Below are 23926 nucleotides of genomic sequence, written 5' to 3'. Positions count from 1 at the left end.
TTGATAGTAGCTTAAAAGTAGAAATCACCCAGATGTCCATTAACAGATAAGTATGGTGTAGAAACAAAATGTGCTATATCCCCATGTAGATTACTACTTAGTAATAGAAAGAAACCAATTACTGATATATGCAGTAACATTGGTGAATCTCAGAATCGCCATGCTCATGAAGGCTTCAAATGCAAAAGACTGTATAGACTGTAGGATTTTATTTACTTGAAATTCTAGCAAAGGCAAACTATTGTGATAGAAAGCAACTCAGTGATTACTTGGGGCTGGATGTGGCTGAAGGATGTACTGCAGACAGGCGAGAAGAAACTTGGAATAATGAAAATATTCTGTACTTGAAATATGACCCTGAGTTTGCAGATGTATATCTCTATCAAAGCCCACTAAATTATGTACGACAAATCAGTATGTCTTACTGTATTTTTACCTCACTAACATTGGTTTTTAAATCTGTCAGACACAACCAAAAACTGTATAATAGGTTGTTTTAGTTCTTATTTATTATTAGAAAGATTCTGATCAGCTAACCTGGGTGAGTGAATGTAAGAATTTACTTAAAGAGAAAACTGAATATGTGAAATGATTAAAACACTGAAGTAGATCTCCTAAGAAATAAAATCATAAGTGAGGTGTAGTTCCAGCTCTTAAAGATTATAAAATTTACTCACTTGGGAAAGGAGTAGCAGGACTCTACAAAGTATCCAGGAAGGTATTGAGAGAAAGCATAGAGGTGCAATTAAAAGCATTCAGTCTTTCTCAGCTAAGTTTCTGTAAGGAAATCAGTCCTTACAAATGTGATTTGGCTGATCATTTTCTCAGTTCTCCAAAGAAAGACGAAAACCAGTGCCACTTTAGATACACAGGAGAGGTTACTTCATTCAATACTATGGATACCTTGAGGTGCTAGAGCTTAATTCTTTACGGGACCTGTTGGAGAAAGCTTGCAGACCGAAGCCCTAATTGTCCAGGTTATACATCTCTTCAAAATCTGCTCAGCTGCCCAAGTTACTTAACCTGTTAGTGCCCCACCAAGGCAATAGTGGTAAACAGTTTCTGAGAAGAGTGGACTGGTGACGGTGTGGAGGCAGTGTTCCAGTGCACACTCAGTGACCCCGTCTTCCTCATCTCCACCAAGCCACAGAATGCCGAGTCCTTCCATGATGGTGTCTGAGTGTACAGGTAGTGCAGAAGAAAAATGACCTGACTCTTTGGGGGTCTTGAGAGATACCCTAGAAAGCTTCTGGAAAAATTCTACAGCTAGTTCTTGAAGATTGCTTGACTAAAGTTTCATGGGCAGAGATCAGTAATAGGTTATTTTAGGCAAAGGAAAAAACTTGAATAAAGATAAGGAAATCTCAGCGTGTATCAGGGGATATGAAGCACTTTGATTTAGCTGAAGCTCCTCAAAAGATTAGCTAAATTTACTTGTGATCTAAAAAATCATTATCACAGATGGTGAACATTTGTTATTTTCTCATTGAGAGTTTTCTACATACAGTTCACTTTTATTGTCTTACTATTTTACTATTTCTTTCTCAACAAAGTATAACATAATTGACTTTTCCTGTCATACACTGATCATTCTCAACAGAGGGGGAAACCTTGGTTCTTGGAATGGGCAAAAATCATCCTCTTTATATATAAGGCACAGATAGACTCACAGCTTTTGAGCACATAATGCAGTAGGTCTGTGGTAAGGTGTCATGGAGAATGGTTAGGAAAAAATTACACTAATAAGGGGGCCAGAATATAGGATGAAGCTATAACAAGGAGCTAGAAACATTCTAGACATTCTCTTGTATGAAAGCTAGGTGATGTGCCCTCCCTTCTTTGCTAAGATGTGACCCTCTGACTTTGTACTCTTCCGTTTTGTCAGCACTGAGTCTTCAAGCTGCATCAGTTTGTTCTCTCCTACAGCCTAACTCAGACTTGAGCATGACTGCTCTAAAGATACCTAATCTCTGGGAAACCCTTTGCTGTAAATCTTCTCGCCAGTTGTTCATATTCATGAATAATGTGGAGTTTAGGAATCGAGAGTGAACTTAAATGACTTTTCTGAGCTGATAGTGCCACCTGGTGAGTGTCCACACTGGAGGTGTGGGCAGGAGGCGCGGGCACCTGTGACTTACATGCACCCAAACATGGGACCTGGGTGACTTTGCAGTGATGTGGAGCCTGGCTGGGGGGAGCTAGAGAGGCACTCCCCCCTTTCCCCTGCTGTTTCTCATCCCATGGGGAGTTCTTTTTGAGCAGGGTTAGTGTTATGTTCCCATCCTAAAACACCTTGCTAGAGTTGGAGTTGCAGCTCACTCCTGCAGGAGGACCAAGCAAACCCAAGGGATAGCACATCCCAGCCAGGCATGTATCTGGGGCGAAGCTGTTAAGTGCTGACGCACGCCGATCGCAGAGGGCTGTTTGCCCTGCCGTCGTGTTCAGGTGTACCGTCGTCAGACCTTGCTCAAATGATTGATGCTTTCCTTCAGAACCTTACTGCTTTAGAAATTTCAGGCAAAGTTGTCCCTCTCCATTTTGAGAGCGGCCAGTTTGTTCATCTTTTTACAGCTGAAGTGCTGTGTGTTCTCTATCCATGTATTTAAAAAGGGATAAAAATGAAGGTCTTTTAAAGTCCACTAGCTGATTTTCAGAGAAACTATTTTTTTATCCTTTTTGACAAAAAAAAAAAAAACCAGGATTATTAAATTGGGTTTGTGATTTACCACAGCCATTTAATAGTTTTCTATTTAAGCCATTTAATCTTTATAGTGGTGTTTGCAATGTTGAGGAAAAAAGGAAAGATCAAGTAAGTATTTTACTAAAATTATGTATCCTTAAGGAAAAAATTTAGGTGTGATTTAAGTTGACAATTTCTCACCGAATGCATCCAGCCTAGTAGTGTAGCTTTTGTGATGCTGTGGCCCAGACTGTTGGGGGAAGCCCTGAGTACCCCCCACCTGCTTCAGGGTGAGGCTACCTGGGGACCTGTCATGAAGTACCAAGACCTGGAAGGTGAAAAGAAAGGGGCTCTTCCCTTGACCACACATGCATGGCAGTGTGAGGCCTGCTGCCCAGGGCGTGGGGCCCATGTAGCAGTCTGCGCATGCTGCTCTTACTAACCTTTATTAATTATTGTTGAGTGTTCTTACACGGGTGGAACATTACTCGGTAGTGTATCAGGTGACATTACATTACTTGATAGTCTTAGGTTTTTTCCTTATTGAAGTACAGCATCATCACAGCAACAGTCTTTTTTATCAGCACTTTTGTGAGCATGTATTGACTCTGCCAAGTTTTTGTGTCAGTCCCTTGAGCCATGTTTGTTTCTGTTCTAATTCCCTGAAGTCTTTCTTGGATTGTTCCTAGTCTCTAAGTCATAGTTTTTCTCACGCTTATTAAGTGTCTGTGCTTGGGGTAGTGGGAAAATTGACTTGATTTATGGTCATCTGTTTCATACAAAAAGCTTTTTTGAGAGAGTGCACACACAAACACTTGAAACAGATTTATTACAGCTGAAGTGACCTAATCCCCTATCGTATGAAGTTAAAGTCACTCCTGACAGTAGAGGCACATTTCTCTGAAGATGATGTAACAAATAGAGCAAGGAACAAAGAAGACCTACTGACAGCAGTTCATGCGATAACCTTGGAGTCTCTTACACAGCGAGTGCAAGTCTCCTGCCCCCCTTCACCCCTAGTTTAACCCAAAAGACACTATTTGAGGCTGAGGCAGCTACCCTGTGGGCATGGGAGCAGGGAGCAGTGTGGGGCTTCAGAGCTGCAGTGGGGTGAGGAGATAGTACAGAGGGTTTGGCTGCAGAGTGCTAGTAATGGGGTGATCAGGGTACCCGTGGGTGGAGTTGCAGACAGTGGAAAACAGGTTTCACTACTAGTTACAAGTACGGAAAAGAGAAAAATGAAAGTGAACTTGGATTAAATTGGAATTGGGGCATTAAGTGAATTCATGGTTTTCAGTATATGTGAAAAAACATAGGTGTATATTTTTAAATATACACAAATCTAATTACAGCTACATTTTGTAGAGAATTATAAATGTTTGCTTGTGTTCACACACACATGCACTTAAACTCAGACACAGTCCCCAGCTCAGTCTACAGAAAAGGCCTGGGAACAGTGACACCTAGTAGCAACAGAGCACACCTTGGTTTCTCAGTGGGCAGGAGAAGTATAAGATGAGCCTGGATTATCTTGTACCAGAAGTTAAGAGTGTACTTGAAGAATGATAGGGTCATGCCATAAGAAGCTAGAGCCAGCTCAGAAGGACTCCCTGGCCAAATCTGAGATAATTTGAACATCAAAATGAATAATGATAGAAACATGTATTTATAGGAGTCTGTGATGAACTGTTATAAATAGACGATGTAAACTTTTTCTTCCAGTGGGATGTGCCACTAAAAAATGGAGACGGAATGGTGGAGTTTTCAAAATCACCATTTGGCAGCCATGATTGTAACAAAAAGTTCAGTTTCACAAAATACTTGATTACAAAGATAATCTAACAGTGGAGAAAACTGGCCGGCAACATCTTAAATTGTCAAATACCTCAGCTGAATTGGGTACCATCTGGTAGGGTGCAAAGAACACTTTGTCACATTTATTATATTCCTGCAAACATACATAGCCTGAATGTAATCATGAGATACACTAGAAAACTCAGATGGAGGGTAATTCTACAATATCACTGACCCATAATCTTTAAATGTCAAGGAAAAGTCAAGAAGGGGTGAAGAAACTACTCAAGATAGAAGGAAGCTGAACTCAGTGCCATATGCTGCCTTGATTTGGAGCCTTTTGTTATAAAGGTCTTTGAGGCAAGAGGTGGAGCCTGAGTGGAATCTGTGGAGTAGAGGGTAGTGGCTTATCAGTGTTAATTTCCTGACTTTGATGGTTAGATTGTGGTTTTATAGGAGAATATCCTGTTTGTAGGAATTATACACCAGAGCATTTAGGGTAGTTATGGCAAACCTACCACAGATGGTTCAGGGGGAAAATGCTCTGTGATTTTGGAAATTATTTCAACTTTAAAAAATAGCACAATAGGCCCTCCCTGGTGGCACAGCGGGTTAAAGCAGAGCACTGAGAAGCTAAGGCCACTTGTGCATGAGTTCGATCCCCGCCTGCCCCGGAGGTGACCACATGGCGAGGAAGACCTCTCCTGACCCACCCCCTGCTCCCCTCAGCAGTGTACTTCGTAAATCTGCCTGTTCTGCTCCCCACTCTGTCTCTGGTGAAGCCTCTCGCCACCCCTGAGCCTCTGGCCTGTACCCCAGTTCTGTATGAACAAATAAATAAATCTATAAAAAAAGAATAGCACAATAAATGTTCTTTCAGGAATATTCACCACTAGAAAAATTGTTTCCTTTTAAACTAAAGAGACAAACTTTTGATATAAACCCCCAGCAGGACAATGTGTTTCTCTATTGAGATTTATATTTATTGGATACAATTGTAATCAGCTTATAAAAGACCTTTAGAAAAGAATTGTTTAATTTTTAACACACTCAACTCATAGGCAATTCACAAATAGTTTAAAGTGGCCTCTGTAACTGTATATGTACCTAAGTTTCCAAACTTAAAGGCTAAAAACTTGGGCAGGATTTAAAAAGCAACTTAATGGGAGAAAAACCGAAATGTTCTCTCTTTTTACTTTTTGTCACTCTTCTTGCAAAGTATTTAAGGATGTAGGCCTTGACTTAAGTTGCTTGTTGGTAATCTTGGCCATTGTTTTCTGAGATATGTGACCCCTACAAAACATTTTATTTTTCTGTGCCTGTTTTGTCATATCTAGATCAGAACAATAATACTGAATTTGCAGGAAAAATGAGGTAATATATGAAAAACAGTTAGAATATGGCACATAGTAAGCACTAAATAAACTTGTAGCTATTATTACTATTTCGGGAAAAGTCAGAATGCTTTCATAAAAATCATTCTAATGTGATTATCTTGGCTTCCGTCTCCCTCACCAGAATCATTATGAGCCATACAGGTTATGGCCTCTGCGTTTAAGCACGTCCCTAGATCAAACTAAATCCTGGAAATGCAGCATATTCTAAAAGACAGAAGTGATGTAATAGAGGAAAGATTTGGTTTTAAAGAACTAAGGCTTTGGTTAAATTCCAGACATGCCACTTAACAGCTTTGTGACTCTGGGCTTGGTCTGTGAGATGCCTGTGATATAAAGAAGTCATGGCATCACAGAGTGCTGTAGGGGTCAAATGAAATAACTTCACAAAACAAAGTGACCTAAAAGGATGTCCTCCCCAAAATGGTGGTGGTGATTACTCTTTAAAGGAGCAGGAGAGTTAATTTACAAGAACAAAGGGCTTGGGGTCAGAGCTAGAACAGCATTTGAGGGCATGGTTGACTGTGGAAGCTCTCGTTGTCCCCTGACAAAGGTGTGGACTACCAGTAGATGTCTCGAATTGCTTCAGCAGAAATTTCAGTTAACGAGAAGCATGTCATGGTGTGTGATCCCATTTTCCAGAGATGGTGGAGAAGGGTAGCTACAGCAGGGTTTATGCACACCAGCCCCAGCACCAGGGACGCAGGATGAATCTCATCTACTCCTAATGTGGATCTAAATGCCACTTAGAATACTGAGTTAGTTCTCACTGTGAAAATATAAGCCTTTATCTCACAGAAGGACTCTCTTTTAAAGGGAATCTCTACTTCTGTACTTCCTTGAGAGAATATTTTTTAAAATTGCTGTGTGTATAGAAGAACTGGGGGTGTAGGCCAAGGGGTGCTGGGAGTGGGGGGGGGGCAGAGCTGGAGAGGGAATCTCCAGGGAGGTGAGAGGATTCACCAGAGACAGTGAGGAGCAGAACATTGGTCTGAGTGATTCTTAGTCACTAATCTAGGATGTCTTCAGAACTGAGTATTTAAGATGTTTTCCTGTTGCATGTTCTCTCCTCATTCTTCCATTCAGTCAGACAATATTTATTGAGAACTAATATTTCTAGGCACAGGCTGTAAATATAAAAAATTGAACAGAACAGTTTCTCCATGGAACAACCTACTGCTTAAAAACCTCTGCTTAAGGGAGCTCTGTGCAAAGGAGCATACTGTGAACTGTCGGGAACATCAGATGATTTGGGCTCCTGCCCTCGCGAGTCCGTGCTGGTGCCTGTGGAGGCTGGTGCGCCCTCCCTGGCCCCACACTGGCGCTGTGCCGGCCGGGCCCTGTGTGCGGCACAGCGCCGCGCCTGCGGGAGAGGTGTCTGCTGTCGCAGCGCTGTGCGAGTGCCCGGGCTGGTGGCCGGCGGAGTCTTAGGAAATAGACCTTCCCAGGTCGTGCGTTTAATGCTGGGCAGGGGATTTTCCTTCACAATCATGGCGATGTCGACTCTCCAGCCGACTAGCGGCACAAAGGCAAACTGCTGCCCGGGGCTGAGCTAGCGGCGGCGGCCGCGGCCAGCCCCTGGCCCCTTCGCCGAGCACTGACCGGCCGCGGAGCGTGCGCGCGGCCCTGTGGGAGCGGAGCGCCCGTCTTTGCCCACACGTGCTGGTAGCATGTTTCATCAGCGCGGTGCCCCGCCGAGATTGCCCGCTTCCCAGATGCCGAGACGCTGCTTGCTTAGCTGGAGAACTTAACGAGTAATGAATGTGCCTGTCTGGCCGATAGAAACTATTTCCACAGCCTGCGGCCGTGTTTATAGTGAGCCCGGGAGAGACCACAGGCAGCAATTTGTCTTCTTAGGTATCAGCAAAGTCTTCTCTTTTAACAACTCGAGGATTTATTTTTAACTGCTTGACTCAGTGTTTGTCAGATGATTCGGACCATCGCACTGCAGATTGAAGTCCCCGTGCGGGGGAAGCTGGGATGGCGAGGGAAGGGGCTGGCTGGGAAAAGGGGTGGGATTTCAGCATCGTGCGCCGCGGCTCTGCCTCGGAGGAGCGAGAGTTTGGGGCTTCCAGCTGCAGCGTGTGTCTGCAGGTCAAGCTGGGAAGTAAAGGGGAATGGCGGCCCGGGGCGGCTTAGAGACGCGATTGCCGGCGATTAGGGTTCTGTGAGGAGGGGCCGGGACCAGCCTGTTGGAGCACCAACCTCTGCTCTTCAGCAAATTGAGTTTTTTCCTGCTTGATGCTGCCTGTCTCCAGGAACCTCTCACCATGATCGATAGCTCCAAGAAGCAGCAACAGGGCTTCCCAGAGATTTTAACAACTGGGGCTTTCGAGCCATTAAAAGAAAAGGAATGCCTTGAGGGGAGCAACCAGAAAAGTCTCAAGGAAGGTCAGTCTGTCTGTGGACCGGGGCAAAATTGCCAGATTCTTATTCCTGTCAGCCAGCTGAGTGTGTGTCTGCTTGCCACACTGTGAGTCTGCTCTCTGTTCACTCTGTTCCTGTACCGTTCGCGTCCTAAGTTCTTTCAAATGAAAGCTAACTGCTGTTCTTGGTAGCTCTTTACTGAAGATTCATTGCCTGGTGCAACTCTGGGAATTTTGCGATAATTAATACAGCAGAGGCACTTAAACCAGTCCTGGTTTCAGGAAAATCCTTCCAGGTTCATTTTGTTTATTTTCTCATGTTCTACAGTTCCCCTCCTCGCCCCTCCCCCCTCCCCCTTTTTAGGAGAGGCCATTTCCTTTTCAATATTATTTAGAACATTGCTTCTTTAGGTTTACAAACACATAATTGCCGGGGGGGGGGGGGATTTTCCAGTCAGCATGCTTATGAGTTTCATTGTTTAAAACCAGGAAGGTCGTAGTCGCTAACTCATTTTAATTATATCTTTAAATGGTTTAATCAGTTACAGTGTACATTGCATCATTTGGGCTTATTTTTTTAATGAAACAAAATAAAAGCTTAAGAATACTACTTATTTCTCTTAGTAGCTGCTGCACAAGCATCTCTCAGGTTAATTTAAGAAAATGACCAAAAGATAGGCACTACTGACCACTGTCCTCATATACTCAAGCATGGCAAAGCCAGTGCCCAACAGCTGTACTGTGGCAACTAAAATCAAAGGCCATAGTTTAAGAAAATGCAGATCTACAGAGAATAGCTTTTTTTCCCTAAATGTAAGATGCAAATGTCACCCAGTGTCTCTTTAGTTTAAAAATTGCTTTTCTAATCTTTGGAGGGAAGACTCCCTGCAGTTACCTTTTTGCATTTCATCTGTTTCAATGCTCGCCATTAGCTGCCCCAGCCTGGCTGCTCATTGCTGGTCTGCCAGAACCTTGCGATGTGTATAGTCATCTGCCTAAGCAGCAGTCTGAGCTTATTCCAAAAGGGTAGTCCTCCTTTTCCCCCTTAGACATTTAGAATAGGAGAATGTACAGATGTAAGCGATAAGAAGAAACAATAGTCAGACTAGCTAGAGTTGAGCCACTTCTGGGTATGGGTAGAAAAACTCTCCAAATCGAAACAGATGACACGCAGTGAAGTATAAATAGCTGTTTCCCGGAACCAAACAATGGGGTCGCCTCTGCTTGTGCATAGCAAGCCTTATTTATTGTGGTTCTTATAAAGTGCATACCAGTGGAGTTTTTAGGACACGTCTAGAGACTCACGAAGAGGAAATAAAAATGTTTTTAATCATTAACTTAAAAAAGAAGATCCATGCATCGTTTAAGTCAAGTTCAAATATTAAATAAACTATTAAAGCCATAAATCTAAAGCTATTTGAAAAACTAAGGGAGTAAAGGAAATGGAATGGGATAAATAAAACGATGTCACACCAGCACAGTATGGTAAGGAGCATAGGAGGCTGGTACTAAAAGTCTAAAAGTGGGGTTGGCGATTACCAACAGGAACATCACAGGAATGGCAAAGTAGAGTTGAAGCGTCTATGTAATGTATAGGTTCTCCCCCAACAGTTGTGAACGTGCTTTCAGTATATACGCAGGCACTAGTAGAATATCAAAGTAGCAGCATCAGGAATCCAGAGTGGGAGTCGTAGAATCAAATCGCAGGCATACCAGGTAATAGTTTTGTAGCCCTTGACAAGCTCACACTGTTGAACCTTAATTCCCTCACTTGTATAATAAGGGTGAGCAATATAGAAGTCATGAAACACCTGCTTTATTGTTATCCCTGTTTTAATGTTTTATTTTCCCTTGTATTTAAATTTTAAGTTTTAAAATCTTGGATATATTTACAAAATAGGAAAATATTCTACATCTTCTGTATGGTGAGAGAAGTAAGTTATAGACATAAAGAAGTAAGGGGAGAGAACTTTTATAACTTGAAACACTCCTCAGAGATGATTGGATGATAAAATTCATCTCTCACTGCAGATGCATTGAAGGATTTTGCTTTATAGTTCAACAGACTGTACTTTTACTCATTTTCCGCTAGTGACGGGACTAAGGGTAAAGGAAAAAAAAATAGAGAAATCAAGAGTGAACTGTTGCCTCAAAATTGGTGACACTGAAAGAGGATTAGATCTGGATTTAGTTAAGTGGGGGAAAAATTTGGGCTGAAAACTACTTTGTTGTTTGGAGTTGTATAAAAGTAATTGGGTTTCTATGCAAGGTGAACTCCTGGAATTCAGTATGTCACAGGCACTACCTGTGTTGAACACCAGTGTTCACTTATCAGACTCATAGAACAGAACACTGGGGCCCACCTCTGCTGAGTTCATCTGGTTTTGTGCCTTGGGTCACAGACCAGATGAATTCATCCATGAAACGCTGATTGATAAGACCGTTTAAACGCTGAAGCACCCTGGGGCCCATATTGGATCCCACGCTGCCTTGTCAAAAGATATAACATACATGACAACTAGTAATGTCAAGTGGTTTATGCCTTGTGTGTAAACCGCACTAATTTAAAATATTATATTTCACATCAGCTGTCTGATTTTCCACTCATTTTTGGCAAAATTGAGCTTTGGTCTTGCTTGAAAGAACAACCTTCGTATAGTAGATTTTTTTCCTAACATCTGAATCATAAGTTTCCAAGTAATGAGAAAGGATTAAGTTGGGCCCATTGTGTGATCACACACAACTTAATCAAGTCTTCGGTGTTTGGACGTGCGTCTACTTGTAAGGTGTTCTGCGTCTCAAGTAGTTGCCTTATTTCTTGTTTATATTTGGGATATTTATATTGGTGACAGTACTAATTAGCTAAAATTATTACTGGGGGGAACAGGCTTTGTAAGCAAATAATCATAGGCTTCAAAAGCTGATAAGACACTTTAAGGGAATTTAGTCATGCAGAGTCAAGAGGAAAATGCTCGTGTGTCAGTCCCAGTGAGTACCTGTCATCGTGTGCACGGAATTGTTCAGGTGATAAAGCAAGGTAAAACCTCACAGTTTTGTTTGATGCTCAGGTGAGCTTTCTGACAGATACCAATCCGTGCATGGATTTTGAGAATTTAATTATTTTCTGCTTTTGGTGACACTAGCAATAAATGTCGTGAATTCAAAGAGGGAATTTTCCTTAGTTTCTTTTGTCAAAGCAGCAATAGAGAATTTTAACTTTTGACTGGTCCACAAAAGAGCTAGAACACATTCTAATTACATTCAACATGGGTGAGATTTAAATCTAATTTCTGGTTCTACAACTAAAGAAGGAAATTACACATCATTAACTTGATGGCTAAAAAATTAATAATTATGAATTTGGGGAGGGAATCAAATAAATTGAAGTGGCTTAATTCAGTTAAGTGGTACTCTGAGTCATCGAGATAGTGAATCTTAATACAGCACTGCCAGCTAGTGCGTCTCGTCTCATCAAAGACAAAATGGCAGCACGATGGTTTAAAGATGGGAAGTGATGTCCACTTGCAGGGCAGGAACCAAACTGGGTTGAGTATTAATTACACTGACTGAAACTGACTGCTCTCTAAGCAATCCTAAAGCTCGGTGTTTTAACCCCAAAGTATTTTTTTAAAGATTTATTTATGCATACAGAACTGGGGTACAGGCCAGAGGTGCAAGGGTGATGAGAAGATTCACCAGAGACAGAGTGGGGAGCAGAATCAAACCAGCTGATGAAGTGCATGCTGAGGGGAGCAGCGGGCAGGTCAGGAGAGGTCTGTCGCACCATGTGGTCACCTCCGGGGCCGGGATTGAACTCATGCAGAAGCGGCTTTAGCTTCTTAGTGCTGTGCTTTAACCCTCTGCATCACCGGGAGGGCCCTCAAAAGTATTTTTTACTTAAAATACAATCCACCGTGAATTGAACAACTATTCTGGTGAGCTGTGCTCTGAGAAAGTGACTTCAGCTTTTGGATTGCTTCTGTTATGAGGGGAGAAGTTACAGATCTGGGGGGAATATCCCCTGTTTAATGTGGACTGGTGAAGAACCGTTGGAGGGAAAGATGTGACAGCATGTGGTTGATGGTAATAGCGACCAGTAGACTACTGTGGTAAACTGAGACATGGCTGGAAGTGATCTGTGTAAAAGGAGGCACATTGAGATGTCCAAGATATACTTCATGTTGGAGAAGACAGATTAAATAAACCTCTAGTAAATAACCTTAATAAAAAAAAATTTAATGATGAAATTATCTCATTGGTACTCCACCTGCATTACTCATGGTCACTTAAATTTAAAATAACTGAAATTAAAAATGTTTCATTCACCTCCCCTGTCACATTCGTCGCATCTCAGTATGTCTGTCAGTCACCTGTATGGTTAGCAGCTGCAGCACTGAGCAGTGCGGCGGAAGGCAAGCCCATCGATTTGGCAGGCCAGCACTGCTGGGTGTGGCCCTCCTTGGCACTGTAGCATTGCTCCTCTCCCATCCTAGCCTCGCAACTCTACAGTCAAAACTCAACCCCTGGCACTTCCTGGAGAAAGTCACGCGACCCTGCCGGGTAAATATAATTTCTTCTCTATACTTGCATCTTTGCGCTGTGACCACTTCACTAGTGGCCCATGAAAATTCCTGGAGGCAGAGTCATTGTATGCATTATTTTTGCATCTTACCCCTCACCCCATATACTGCATTTCATAAATAGTGTTATGTAACGAGCATCTGAAGAGCACTTAGACCCTTTCTGCCTTCTTACGTAGATATTTGAATTACTGCCTTGAAGTATAATTGACATTTCAACTCTCAGTCAGCAGCTGGCCCGCAGTGCAAGCTCTGGTGGGGGGGGGGGGGTGCCAGTAGGTGTGTACAGTTGGTTGCCTGAACAGGACACTCACATCTCGATTACTCGGAACATTATTTATTGTTAGACTTGTTGCCTAATGCTCTTGGCCACCTCCTTTTTCTGATTTACCGCTTCTAATCTTAAAGTAAACAACAAATGAACAAATGTAATAATGGAATCCCCACTCCACTGTTGATTCAACTAAATTTATTGAGTCATGGTAGGAGAAATAAATTGACAGTTGAAATAAAGAATGCTACAAAGCCCTCTAACTAAAGCATGTGAATTTTGCAACATCTATTTTGATTTCTTCTTTCTTTTCTGCTATAGTCCTCATAATTGAAAATGTTGTGCAAATGAGGTGTCACCGAAGGTTTTCAAAAAAAATAAGTTTATATGATGTACAAAGGAAACAGTAAAAATATGTGTCCATTTTTTTTTTTTAAAGATTTATTTATTTGTACATACAGAACTGGGGTACAGGTCAGAGGCTCAGGGGCGGTGAGAAGCTTCACCAGAGACAGAGTGGGGAGCAGAACAGGCAGATCAACGAAGTACACTGCTGAGGGGAGCAGCGGGCGAGACAGGAGAGGTCTGCCACGCCATGTGGTCTCCTCCGGGGCAGGCGGGATTTGAACTCATGCGGAAGTGGCTTCAGCTTCTCAGTGCAGTGCTTTAACCCGCTGCGCCACCAGGGAGGGCCTGTGTCCATTTTTTTAATGGATGCATGTTGCTTTTGAAATGAAATTATATCATTTAAGTTTTCAGTAGTGATAATCTCATCTAGAAGGCAAACAATAAATGGGAGACATCCAGGGTGGGGGAACGAGCACACAAGGCCAATTGGTTGACTGTTCACGGGTGTCTTGGTGATGGGAATTTTATGGAGGTTAAACCCGAGAGGGGAAATCAGTGTACAAAATGAGCAATGTAAAAAATAGATAAATAAAAATTAAAAATAATAAAGTCTGCATCAGACCCCCCCCTCAAAAATCAAATTGGAGTGCTTCTGCACAGCATCATGAGAGAGGCTATAAATCTCTGTAAGCCGTGGTGTTCAGGCCTTAAGCCTGAAGAGCGGAAACCAAATGACAGCATGGGAGCTAACATGCTCACAGTATACGAACGAGATAACAGAAGACAGCTGTATGTGCGTTGGCCCAAGGGAGTGGGGATTGCAGGCGAGGGCCAGCCTTTTGTGGTCATCTGTGTCCCTGTCTTGTCTCCCCATGAAACAGTTTCCTCTGGGTTTCTTATCTCGAGATATGGCTCCTCTGGCCATCTGGGCCCATGGCAAGAACCTAAAGAAAGCAGTCCTTGGCCCCTTCCTCAGCCACCTCCTCATAACCTGTCACTAGAGCCAGTTCTACCTCAAAAACACTCCATGTATCCATAGGACTGCACTACTACAGCCACCAACCTTGTCCAAACCCCTTCCTCAGATAGAATCTTTGTCAGCAAGTACTGAAAAAAACTATTCTGGTGGTGGGGAAGGAGGGACAACCCTGATAAGCAATATTTTTATCAAAGGTATTTGTTAAAGCTTTTTATTTTGTTTATTGAAAATTGACTCTTGTGGTTATTTTTTTGTTGAAGTGGCCTTGCTCTGTAACACCCAGGTTCCAGGTGCACAGCCTTATAAGTCTCCTCTGTGTACACTATGTGATGCTCATCACCAGAAGCCTAGTTTCCTTCCCTCATACATTTGCTAGGATAGACTCTTTTTCAGGCCTCTGGACACAGTAGCAGTAGAACTGGTGTGCTGATCCCGCCCCTCTCCCAGGGCTGTCGTCTTTAAGTGGAACCCTGGTTGTGCCCAGCTGTCACTGAATGGTCCCCACCGTGCTTAGGTGAAAGCCCAGCCTCCTGGAGCCCTGATAAAGCTGCTGCCGCGTCTTCCCAGCACCCCTGCTGCCGCCCTGCCCAGATGTTCTCACCTGCAGTGGGCCTGTCTGCTCAGGACCTCCTTCAACTAAATTGATTTAAAGTTTCTGTACCTGCCACAGAGGATTTTTTAGATGTGCTGCAGCCCCGGGGCCTGTTAGGGAAGGGGGGCTGTGTGTCTCTTTTCCCCCCACCTGTCTGTGGCTTCCCCAGAGTAAAGGTGATGGCAGAGGAGGCGGCACCTCCACAGGTGACCTGGGAAGAGTTTTGGCTGCTTTGGACTCTGGATTCCTTCACCTCAGGGAACAGGCACCTCTAACACCATTTCAGCTTCCTTCCAGTCCATGCGTGACTCCTGTTCTACTGTCACAATCTCACAGCACTCATGAGTTGTGTCTACCATGACTTCGCTCTCATTTTGTTTAAACACTTTCTACTGGAACTATAATATACAGTATTTATAAGAAATAGACTGTTATCAAAGCGTTGAGATTTGGTGTGATGGCCAAGACTTAATAGAATCTCAAAACTTTTTTTTTTTTTTTTTGCATGCTGGAGTTTTTTAAAAGAAAGATCCTGTGGACACACCACTTAATTCATCTTATTAGTGTTAGTGGCTCCCTCACTAACTGTGACCTTGAATAAGTGCACAATTTATCTGTGATAGAGCTGGTTCCCTTCTGAGGAGGTTATGAAGATTAAATGAGGTCCTACAAGTAAAACTCTCAGGACACTGTCTGAACACATTATATCCTACATACTGAAGGGGAAAAGGTTCTTCCATTTATCCTACTTAGCAATCCTTTCTAGTTTGAGGTAAAGAAAAAACAGTTTCTAGACTGCAAAAGCAGTTGAATGCACTGAGGCTGGATTTCCCAGCTGCATAAAATTTCCAAGGAAATGTATCTGTGGGCTAACATACTGCATTTCTCAGTTAGCAAACTTTAGAAGCTGTGGGGTCAGGCGCAGATGCAATCCATTCAAGCATTTTTTTCTTGTTGGTTTGAGTCAAGAGTAGAGTAAGTAGATTAACTTGTATTTCCCAATTTTAGGAAATTAGCAAAAAATCCCAATGAGGGATTAAGTGTTAACCGTAATCTGAGCCTCTACTGGAGCTGCACACAAAAATTCTAATATGTTGCGGAATATAGCATTTTGATTGATCTTAAAAGAAAAATAAGCATAACCCATCAGCTCCATTTGGAATCATATAGTGTCAGCAATCTAGAAGTTTGGGTTACAGGACCAGCATGGTGCTACAAGTAAAAATCACTTGAAAAAGCAAATTGATTATTGCTTTAATTTTTTTCATGGCCAGTGATCAGGCAATTAAATGGATGATTTGGCTTTTGAAGTCCTTTTTATGTGTATTTTACTTCTACTTACTCCTTTATGCACTTGATTTCTGCTGCTTTTTAACCAAATGAGATTTTTTTAACGCATACATGTATAATAGCTTTCTGTATGTCTGGCACAGACTGAAGTTATTCCTGCCATTCTGTACCAGACTCCCTGGTTTGACATCACGTTGTCATACACGAGAAGCATACTTTAAATTCATTCCAACTTTTGACAAAAAGGAGATGGGAATTTGTGTGAAGGTAGATCAGTTTAAAGAAACATGCCCCATTTTTAGCAGTCTGTTTCCATGGTAATAGAAGCAGCAGCCAACCACAGTTATCAGAGTGCCTGTAAATTTCCAAGGCTGGGTGTAAAAACATTGTCTTCCTGACCTCATGTTATAGATTAATGCAGAAACCCACAGTGCTTTCGCCTAGACTGTTAACATTGTAGTTTCTACTTCAATTTTGCTATTCCTTTCTAATAGAGGGTAAATGCCTCATTCGAGATTACTCCCTCCTAACTGGCAAGGGGCAGTGGTTTATAATTCTGCAGTTTGTACCACCTACCTCCTTTCCCATCCACCCCAGTGGACTTCATCTGACCCTAGAAAGGAAGGCAGTATTTCCTACAAGTTGGGCTTAGGTCAAAGGCTGGCTTGCATAGAGTTTTGGTTTTGGTTTTGGGGTTTTATTTTTTAGTTAGTTTGATGTTATTGCTCCCTTTTTAAAATGGAAAGTAGTCATAATATAAAAATTCCTGATCAAGATGCTGTTTGCTCACAGTGTCTGAGGTTTTGATTTTTGTGCACACTGTGTAACTTAGCCTTTGCTTCAGACAGGAAATGGTGGTGGAAGTTTGCTTAATCAGTACAGATAGCACGGCTCTTACAGAACAAACCACCATTTTATTTTTGGGTTCTTTGCATTCCTTTTTTTTTTTTTTTTAATTATTTGAAGAGAATTTTATAGTTGTCAAATTAAATCCCTAAAAATATAATCAAAGGTCAGTAATCTTGGTTTGTTCCTTTTTATAATCTGAGAAAACCTCAGTGATTTTTCTCCTCTTTTATGCAGCATGGATTTATGTTAATTTTAAGTGAACATGGAAAGAAATTAGTATCTACCACTTTTTTATGGTTGTTTTTTACTCATTTGCCTTTAGCTGTTTACATTAGAATTTTGTCTTCTGTTCTCCAACTGACATCATTTTAAAAATCCTAAGGCTCAAATAAATGCCCACAGCCAGGTGAAAAGGGTCTTAGCTTGCCCCCAGGGAAATCACTTGCCCATTGAAAATCCTTTGGTGATTTATTCGTAAATGTGGCATAGTATTCTTCCTTAAAGAATAGTAACTCAGATATACATGCAATGTATACATGTAGTATACAATGCAAAATTAAATGAAACATGTTCAGTAAAATTCCTAGATGGTAAACATTACAGAAGGCATTGGAATATGAGGCTGACAGCGGTCTAAAAGGGGAAATCAGCAAAACCTAGAATTCCGTGTGGCAGGGGAGACAAGGTGTAGCTGTTACTTTAGTAGCCAAGTCACTGCAAGATGGCCCCATGAGCAGTTAGTGGGGTTACAGAACTAACAGGGCGCCAGCTGGGAATGGGGGAAAATAGGAAATGTGGTTGTTGAGTAGTAGTTTCTTAAAATCTGTTCTTTTGCTAACTTCTCTTTTTTGTTAACTAAGGTTAAGTTCATAGTACATAAAATTAACCATTTTTAAATGAGTGGTTCAGAAGCACTTATTCCTATCACAGTGTTAAACAAAACTGCACCTCTGTCTACTGCCAAAACATTTCATCACTCGAGAAAAAAAAAATCCATGACCTTAAACAGCTACACTCGTCCACTTCCCGCGGCTCCTAGGAACCAGCCGCTGAGCTGTCTCTCGGCGCACGTTCCGGGCCGCATTCTGTGTGGCCTCTGTGTCTGAGCCTCTCACCTGCACAGCTGGGGCACGTGTCCATGCTCTTCCTAGCTGAATGATGCTCCACACATGTGCACCACTGTTTATCTGTTCATTTGTTGACAAACGTTGAGCTGTTTCTGCCTGGTAGGAATAATGTTGCTCTGAATGTATGTACGTGTGTGTGTTTGAGGCTTATTTTTAGGCCTTTTCAAAAAGTTCACATCCAAGGGGATTTGCTGGGCTTGTAACTACCCTTTTTCTTTTTTCTTTTTGAAGACTTACTTATACATACAAGAATTGGAGTGCAGGCCAGAAGTGTAGCGGGTGAGAGGATCACCAGAGATAGAGTAGGGAGCAGAACAGGCTGATCTAGTGAGATAAAATACTGAGGGGAGCAGTAGGGAGACAGGAGAGGTCTGCTGTGCCCTGTGGGGCAGCTCCCTGGCCAGCTGGGATTGAACGCAGGCCATGGTGGTAATAGCACTGAAACTTACCCCTTAGGGCACCAGGGAGGCCCTGCGACTGTTCTTACATAAAATTGTGTGTGATGAGCTTTAGAAAAAAACTGCCAAATGTTCTGGTTTTGTCGCTAGTGTTTTTTCCTCTACATAGAAATTATGTAGTTCTGAGCCAGTGAATGACTTGCCAGTTTCCTGACTGATTTTTCCCTACCAAGCTGTTGCCATTATTAATTGACGCATTCAATGACAAATAACCATGTTTCTCATATCAACTTGCTCTGCACAGTCTGGAGAGGTATTTCAAACCTCCTTCACTTGTCTCAAAAGTAACTTTTCCTTCATTCAGCTCACTTTCAACGTCCTCTGAGCAATTAAAAGCTATTCCTTTGGGAATTCCCTAGATGTCCCAGACCAAATCTGCAAGCCTGCCTGCAGTTAAGTCAGCCCGCGGCACCCTGCCGCTCTGCCAGAGGAAGGGTCCCCTTCACTGCTCTGAACCCCTCTGCTCAGGGGCCTGCTTTGTCTTACTCATTCCTTTCTTCTCATTCACAGTCATCCATCCTTGTTCTCTCCCTCCCCTTAGCTTTCCTCTCCACCCCTCACCTTTCTCTTGACCTTCATCAGTATTAAGTGGGCTCCTGCCGTCCAGTGTGAAGCGCCACACCCTCAAGCTTCCCGTCTCTCCTGTCCCGTGGGCAGCGTTGTGAAAGCACCGCTTCCGTTCTCCGTACACATTCCTGCCTCTCCTTTCTGGCCCAGTCTGACTTCCATCCATCACTCCAGGAAGATCTCCTCCCTGCATGAAAACCACAGCATTTGACCCCCTTCTGGAAACTCTCCTACAGACTCCTCTCCCCCACCTCCTTAGGCAGCTTCCTCTGGTTTCTCTGATGGATTGTCAGCCCCTGTCTGACTTGTGAAGGGCCTTTCAATTGTTGGCTTTCCTAAGAGCTCCATCCAGGGATTCCTTTGCCTTCTCCAGCTATGCTCTCCGCTTAAGCAGGACCCATGGCTTCCCCTACCGTATACTAAGTGACAGCTTCCAAATTTCAATCTCCTGTTAAAACTTCCCTTCTTCATCTAATCTGTGGAGCCAGCTGCCACTCTGCCACCTCTGCGCCACACAGCCCTGTCAAAGCTGAGCTCTGGTGGCCGCCGCGTCTGTTCTCATCTCAGTAAGTGGTCTGCTCGTACGTCAGAAACCCAGAAGTCAGCTTTGTTTTCTCTTTCTCTTCATGACGTCTCAGGCGTGACATCCAGTCCCGTGCCACGTGCTGTTGATTTTATTCTAAATGTACCTCAGATATGTCCATTACATCTCTCAGCTGTGTTATGGTTGAAGGCAAAAGTAATGTATTTTGTACTTAAGGTTTCTACCCAGGAACATCAGATAAAGTCACTAATTTATAACTAAATATTGCTTTATTAGAGAAAGCTTAACCAGAGTGTTAAGTCACAGCCACCATGGCACTCTTCTGCTGTAAGCGGATCCAGCCTCCTCTCTCTCTCTCTCTTTTAACACGTTTCAGCTTCTTACCTACTGCTCATTGGTTATAGCATTTTTTTTTTATTGTTTCATTTTGTGATGGTGCATGAGTGAAGTAGTGGCGGGAAGTCCACGGGGATTACAACTGAGATTTTAAAAAATGTACAGAATGAAGAATAATGTAAAAAATATATATAAAATAAAAAATTTTTAAATGATTATAGCAGATTTTATTTTTGTCTTGGCATGATGTCACCAATACCCTAGGGTGAGAGGAAATGGCCTTTGTTTCTGCATTTAAAGTTACCTTAAAACAGGAAGAGATGCATAATAGGGAAGGAATGAAGAAAAGCTCTCTTAGCTTGTAAGTTGAAATATAAGTTGCTGTAACTCTTTCTGTTGTAAAGTACCCCTATCAAAATTTTAAATGTATGTTCCATTATTAGAAATTATTACATACATATCAGCAAGGATGCCCCCAAAATGAGTGAGGATATTCCCTGCAACATATATAACAGCAAACATTCCAGAAACCTCAGTGCATGTGATCGGTATGTCCACACATCCTGTACAGCCACTAATAATGAGCTCTATGTATCATGTTACTTTTTAATCAAATAATCCAAACTATGATTCGTACCCCATGTATTTCCTTATATATTGTATATTTAATATTGCTTGAATGTTTAGAAAGCATTCTGTGGCATCGTGGAAATTTAGAGAGGTTACCTTTGGGGAGAAAGACTGGAGGCACTCTTTCACCTTTCTAATGCCTTTTTACATGCATGTATAACTTTTAAGAAATAGAAATTTTCTTACAGAACAATAGATATTTAAGTAGAATTATTAGTGATACATAAAGTAGTGAATTTGAGTCCCAGGCCCAGACAGAAGACCTTAAGAATGTGAACACTTATCCTTCGAGCACAAAATACTCATTTACAACAAAGAATTGTAAATGAAGTGGATCATTGTGCAATGAAATTTTTCAGAATCCCATCAGGAGTAGGGGAGGCAGGAGGTGGAGACTCTTTGCAACGCTTAGGTTTGTATTAAACCTAAGACTGCTCTTAAGAAGTCTAAAAATTCTAGGGCCCTCCCTGGTGGCACAGCAGGTTAAAGCACAGCATGAAGAAGCTGAAGCCACTTCAGCATGAGTTCGATCCCCCACTGCCCCGGAAATGACCACACGGCGCGGCAGACCTCTCCTGACCCGCCCACTGTTCCCCTCAGCAGTGTACTCCGTCAGTCGGCCTGTTCTGCTTCCCACTCTGTCTCTGGTGAATCCTCCCACCACCCCTGCGCCTCTGGCCTGTACCCCAATTCTGTATGCATAACTAAATAAACCTTAAAAAAAAAACAAACTAAAAATTCCTTATGGTTTTATAATTTAAGGGGAAAAGGTGGCTATTTCCACCAAGTATATAAAATATCTCAAAGTATTTATAACACTAATCACCACCACCACCTTTTTAAACATTTATTTTGAAGGAAAAATAATTTAGTATTTTGGCCTTTTGATATAATTTTTTCATGCCATTTACCCATACCTCATTAAACAAATACAATTCTAGTTTATCACTAATAAAATTTAGTTATCAAGACTTACCAAAATTATACTGCCCTCAAATTAGTTGTTCTAAAATGTTACTTAAAGACCAATTAATCTCATCTATAGCTGAATTCAAAAGATAATGTGAGGATTTTGGCTTTTCTAAATTGTATTTTTTTATAGGACTAGGCCCCTATTTAATGCTATTTAAACATTAGCGAATAAATATTGCTAGAGTCCAACTACTGCATTCTCTTAACTACTCAAACACCTGTTTGAAAAAATTGAAACTAGAGCCTGGTTTGCATCTAGGATTAACTTCAGAGCCAGCCCACAGTTGACTCGCAAGTGTTTAGTTTCCGTCTTTGCTTTTGCCTCTGATTACCCAGCCTCCTGTGCTTGTCGGCTCAGGCTTTGGGTTTCTTTTTGCTCTCATGTAGTTTGCTCTGCCCACTGTGCTGCAATTAAATAACACCCTTCGACTCCTCCCTTGAGCTCCAGACACCTGCTCACCTCCTCTCGGAAACTCTCCTCCCCTCAGCCCTACCTCCCCATAACTGAAATTAGCTATTTATGAAGAATTCCCAAGACAATGGCTGCTTGCCACAGCCCTTCCGGGAAAGGGCCACTCTGCCTCGGTAGTCTGCAGTCCTTAACGGCTTTGTTTCGGCTGCTCCAGCTCAGGCTGAACTGCTAGGTGTCATGAAAATGCAGCATAGGGGTTCTTTTTCTTCAGAATGTAAGGGCATTTTACATCATCTTGTGGCTATATTTCAAACATTCTACTTACAGAAACATAGGAGGATAGACAGATCATCTTGGTTCCAAAAGCACCTGAAAATTTTAAAGTGGGGAACAAGTATTACGTGAAAGATGTTTTATTTTAAGGGGGTTTTTTTCCTTATTTTTTTTTTTAAGATTTATTTATTTATACATACAGAACTGGGTTACAGGCCAGAGGTGCAGGCGTGGTGAGAGGATTCACCAGAGATTCAACAGAGGATTCAACAGAGCGAGGAGCAGAACAGGCAGATCGACGAAGTACACTGCTGAGGGGAGCAGTGGGTGCTTCAAGAGAGGTCTGCCACGCCATGTGGGTCACCTTGGGGCAGGGATCGAACTCATGCAGAAGTAGCTTTAGCTTCTTACTGCTGTGCTTTAACCCGCTGCGCCACCAGAGACGGCCTTAAGGGCTTTTTTTAATGTTGAAAACTAATCCCCATGTTTTGTTTTAAAGACACTCTAAACTATGAAAGGTATTAAAACAAGGTACCTTTTAACACCTAAAGTATTTGTGATACTGAATAACATTTCCTGTTTACCGTTAGATAAACTACCTTTTTTTTTTAATGGTGGTTAAAATAAAAGTTTTATTGTACATACAAAAGAGTAAGTCCAAAATAATTCTCTTGGCACAATGTTGTTTTGTCTATTATAACAAGGAATAACACTAAGTATTTTGTGTTTTCAAAATTGTATGCATTTTTCTCTTTGTTGGAATGTTCCAGGAAACCATGAATATTAGTCCTAAGAGATAAGAAGACTTACCACCTTGAACAAATTCAGTGTTTTGTTCAGTGGATATAATCTGCATCTATGTTTTTACACATTAAAGTTTCAAAACATGCTGATTTCCACACACAGAATAGTCTCATTATGTGATGCCTTATATGGATCACATAGAGATATCCCTATTCCTAGGAAATAAGGAATAAACTTGATACACAAAAAATTCCACCATTGTGTCATTTATAGTTGCAGATAATGGCAACAGTCTCTAGTGATAAAGAGTAAGGGACTATTTAATTAGTTGTGGCATGTCCACCCGACAGAATATGTAGCCATAAAAGTAGAATGCTTATTGTGACTATATGATCATAGTATGCTGTAGAGAGTCAAACACCATCCTCAGAGGAGAGGCAGTAGAAGTACCCCGATAATTGTGAACGTAGTTGTGTGTCCTCTTGGGCATTTTCTTTGGGCATTTTCTTTTTCAGTTCCTTCCTCCTCCTTTATATTTCCTTATTTTTGTGTAATGAACATGTATCACTTCTATAGTAGTTTTTTGGTTTTTTTAAAAGATTTATTTATTCATACAGAACTGGGATACAGGCCAGAGATGCGGAGGGTGAGAGGATTCATCAGAGACAGAGCGGGGAGCAGAACAGGCAGATTGACGAAGTACACTGCTGAGGGGAGCAG

The 23926-nt window shown here is 42.0% G+C and overlaps 1 protein-coding gene across 4 annotated transcripts in view; it reads left to right on the top strand.

Annotated features, from left to right (window-relative positions):
* Positions 1-23926, top strand: part of MKL2 (MKL/myocardin-like 2) — a 143439-nt gene that overhangs the window by 74055 nt on the left and 45458 nt on the right. Inside the window, exons 1-2 of one of the 4 annotated variants that reach the window (XM_012731933.1) lie at positions 7618-7725; positions 8127-8259. The exons of the other annotated variants lie outside the window; for them this stretch is intronic. Coding sequence (XP_012587387.1) covers positions 8139-8259 — 121 coding nt within the window. The 5' untranslated portion in view covers positions 7618-7725; positions 8127-8138. Of the gene's footprint in view, positions 1-7617; positions 7726-8126; positions 8260-23926 lie in introns of those variants that run through there. 4 annotated transcript variants of the gene reach the window in all.

This window comes from Condylura cristata, unplaced genomic scaffold (assembly GCF_000260355.1).
Source record: "Condylura cristata isolate star-nosed mole 26May11 unplaced genomic scaffold, ConCri1.0 scaffold00032, whole genome shotgun sequence".
NCBI lineage: Eukaryota > Metazoa > Chordata > Mammalia > Eulipotyphla > Talpidae > Condylura > Condylura cristata.
Note: the sequence above shows the minus strand (reverse complement) of the source record. Positions and strands in the feature narration are given on the sequence as shown.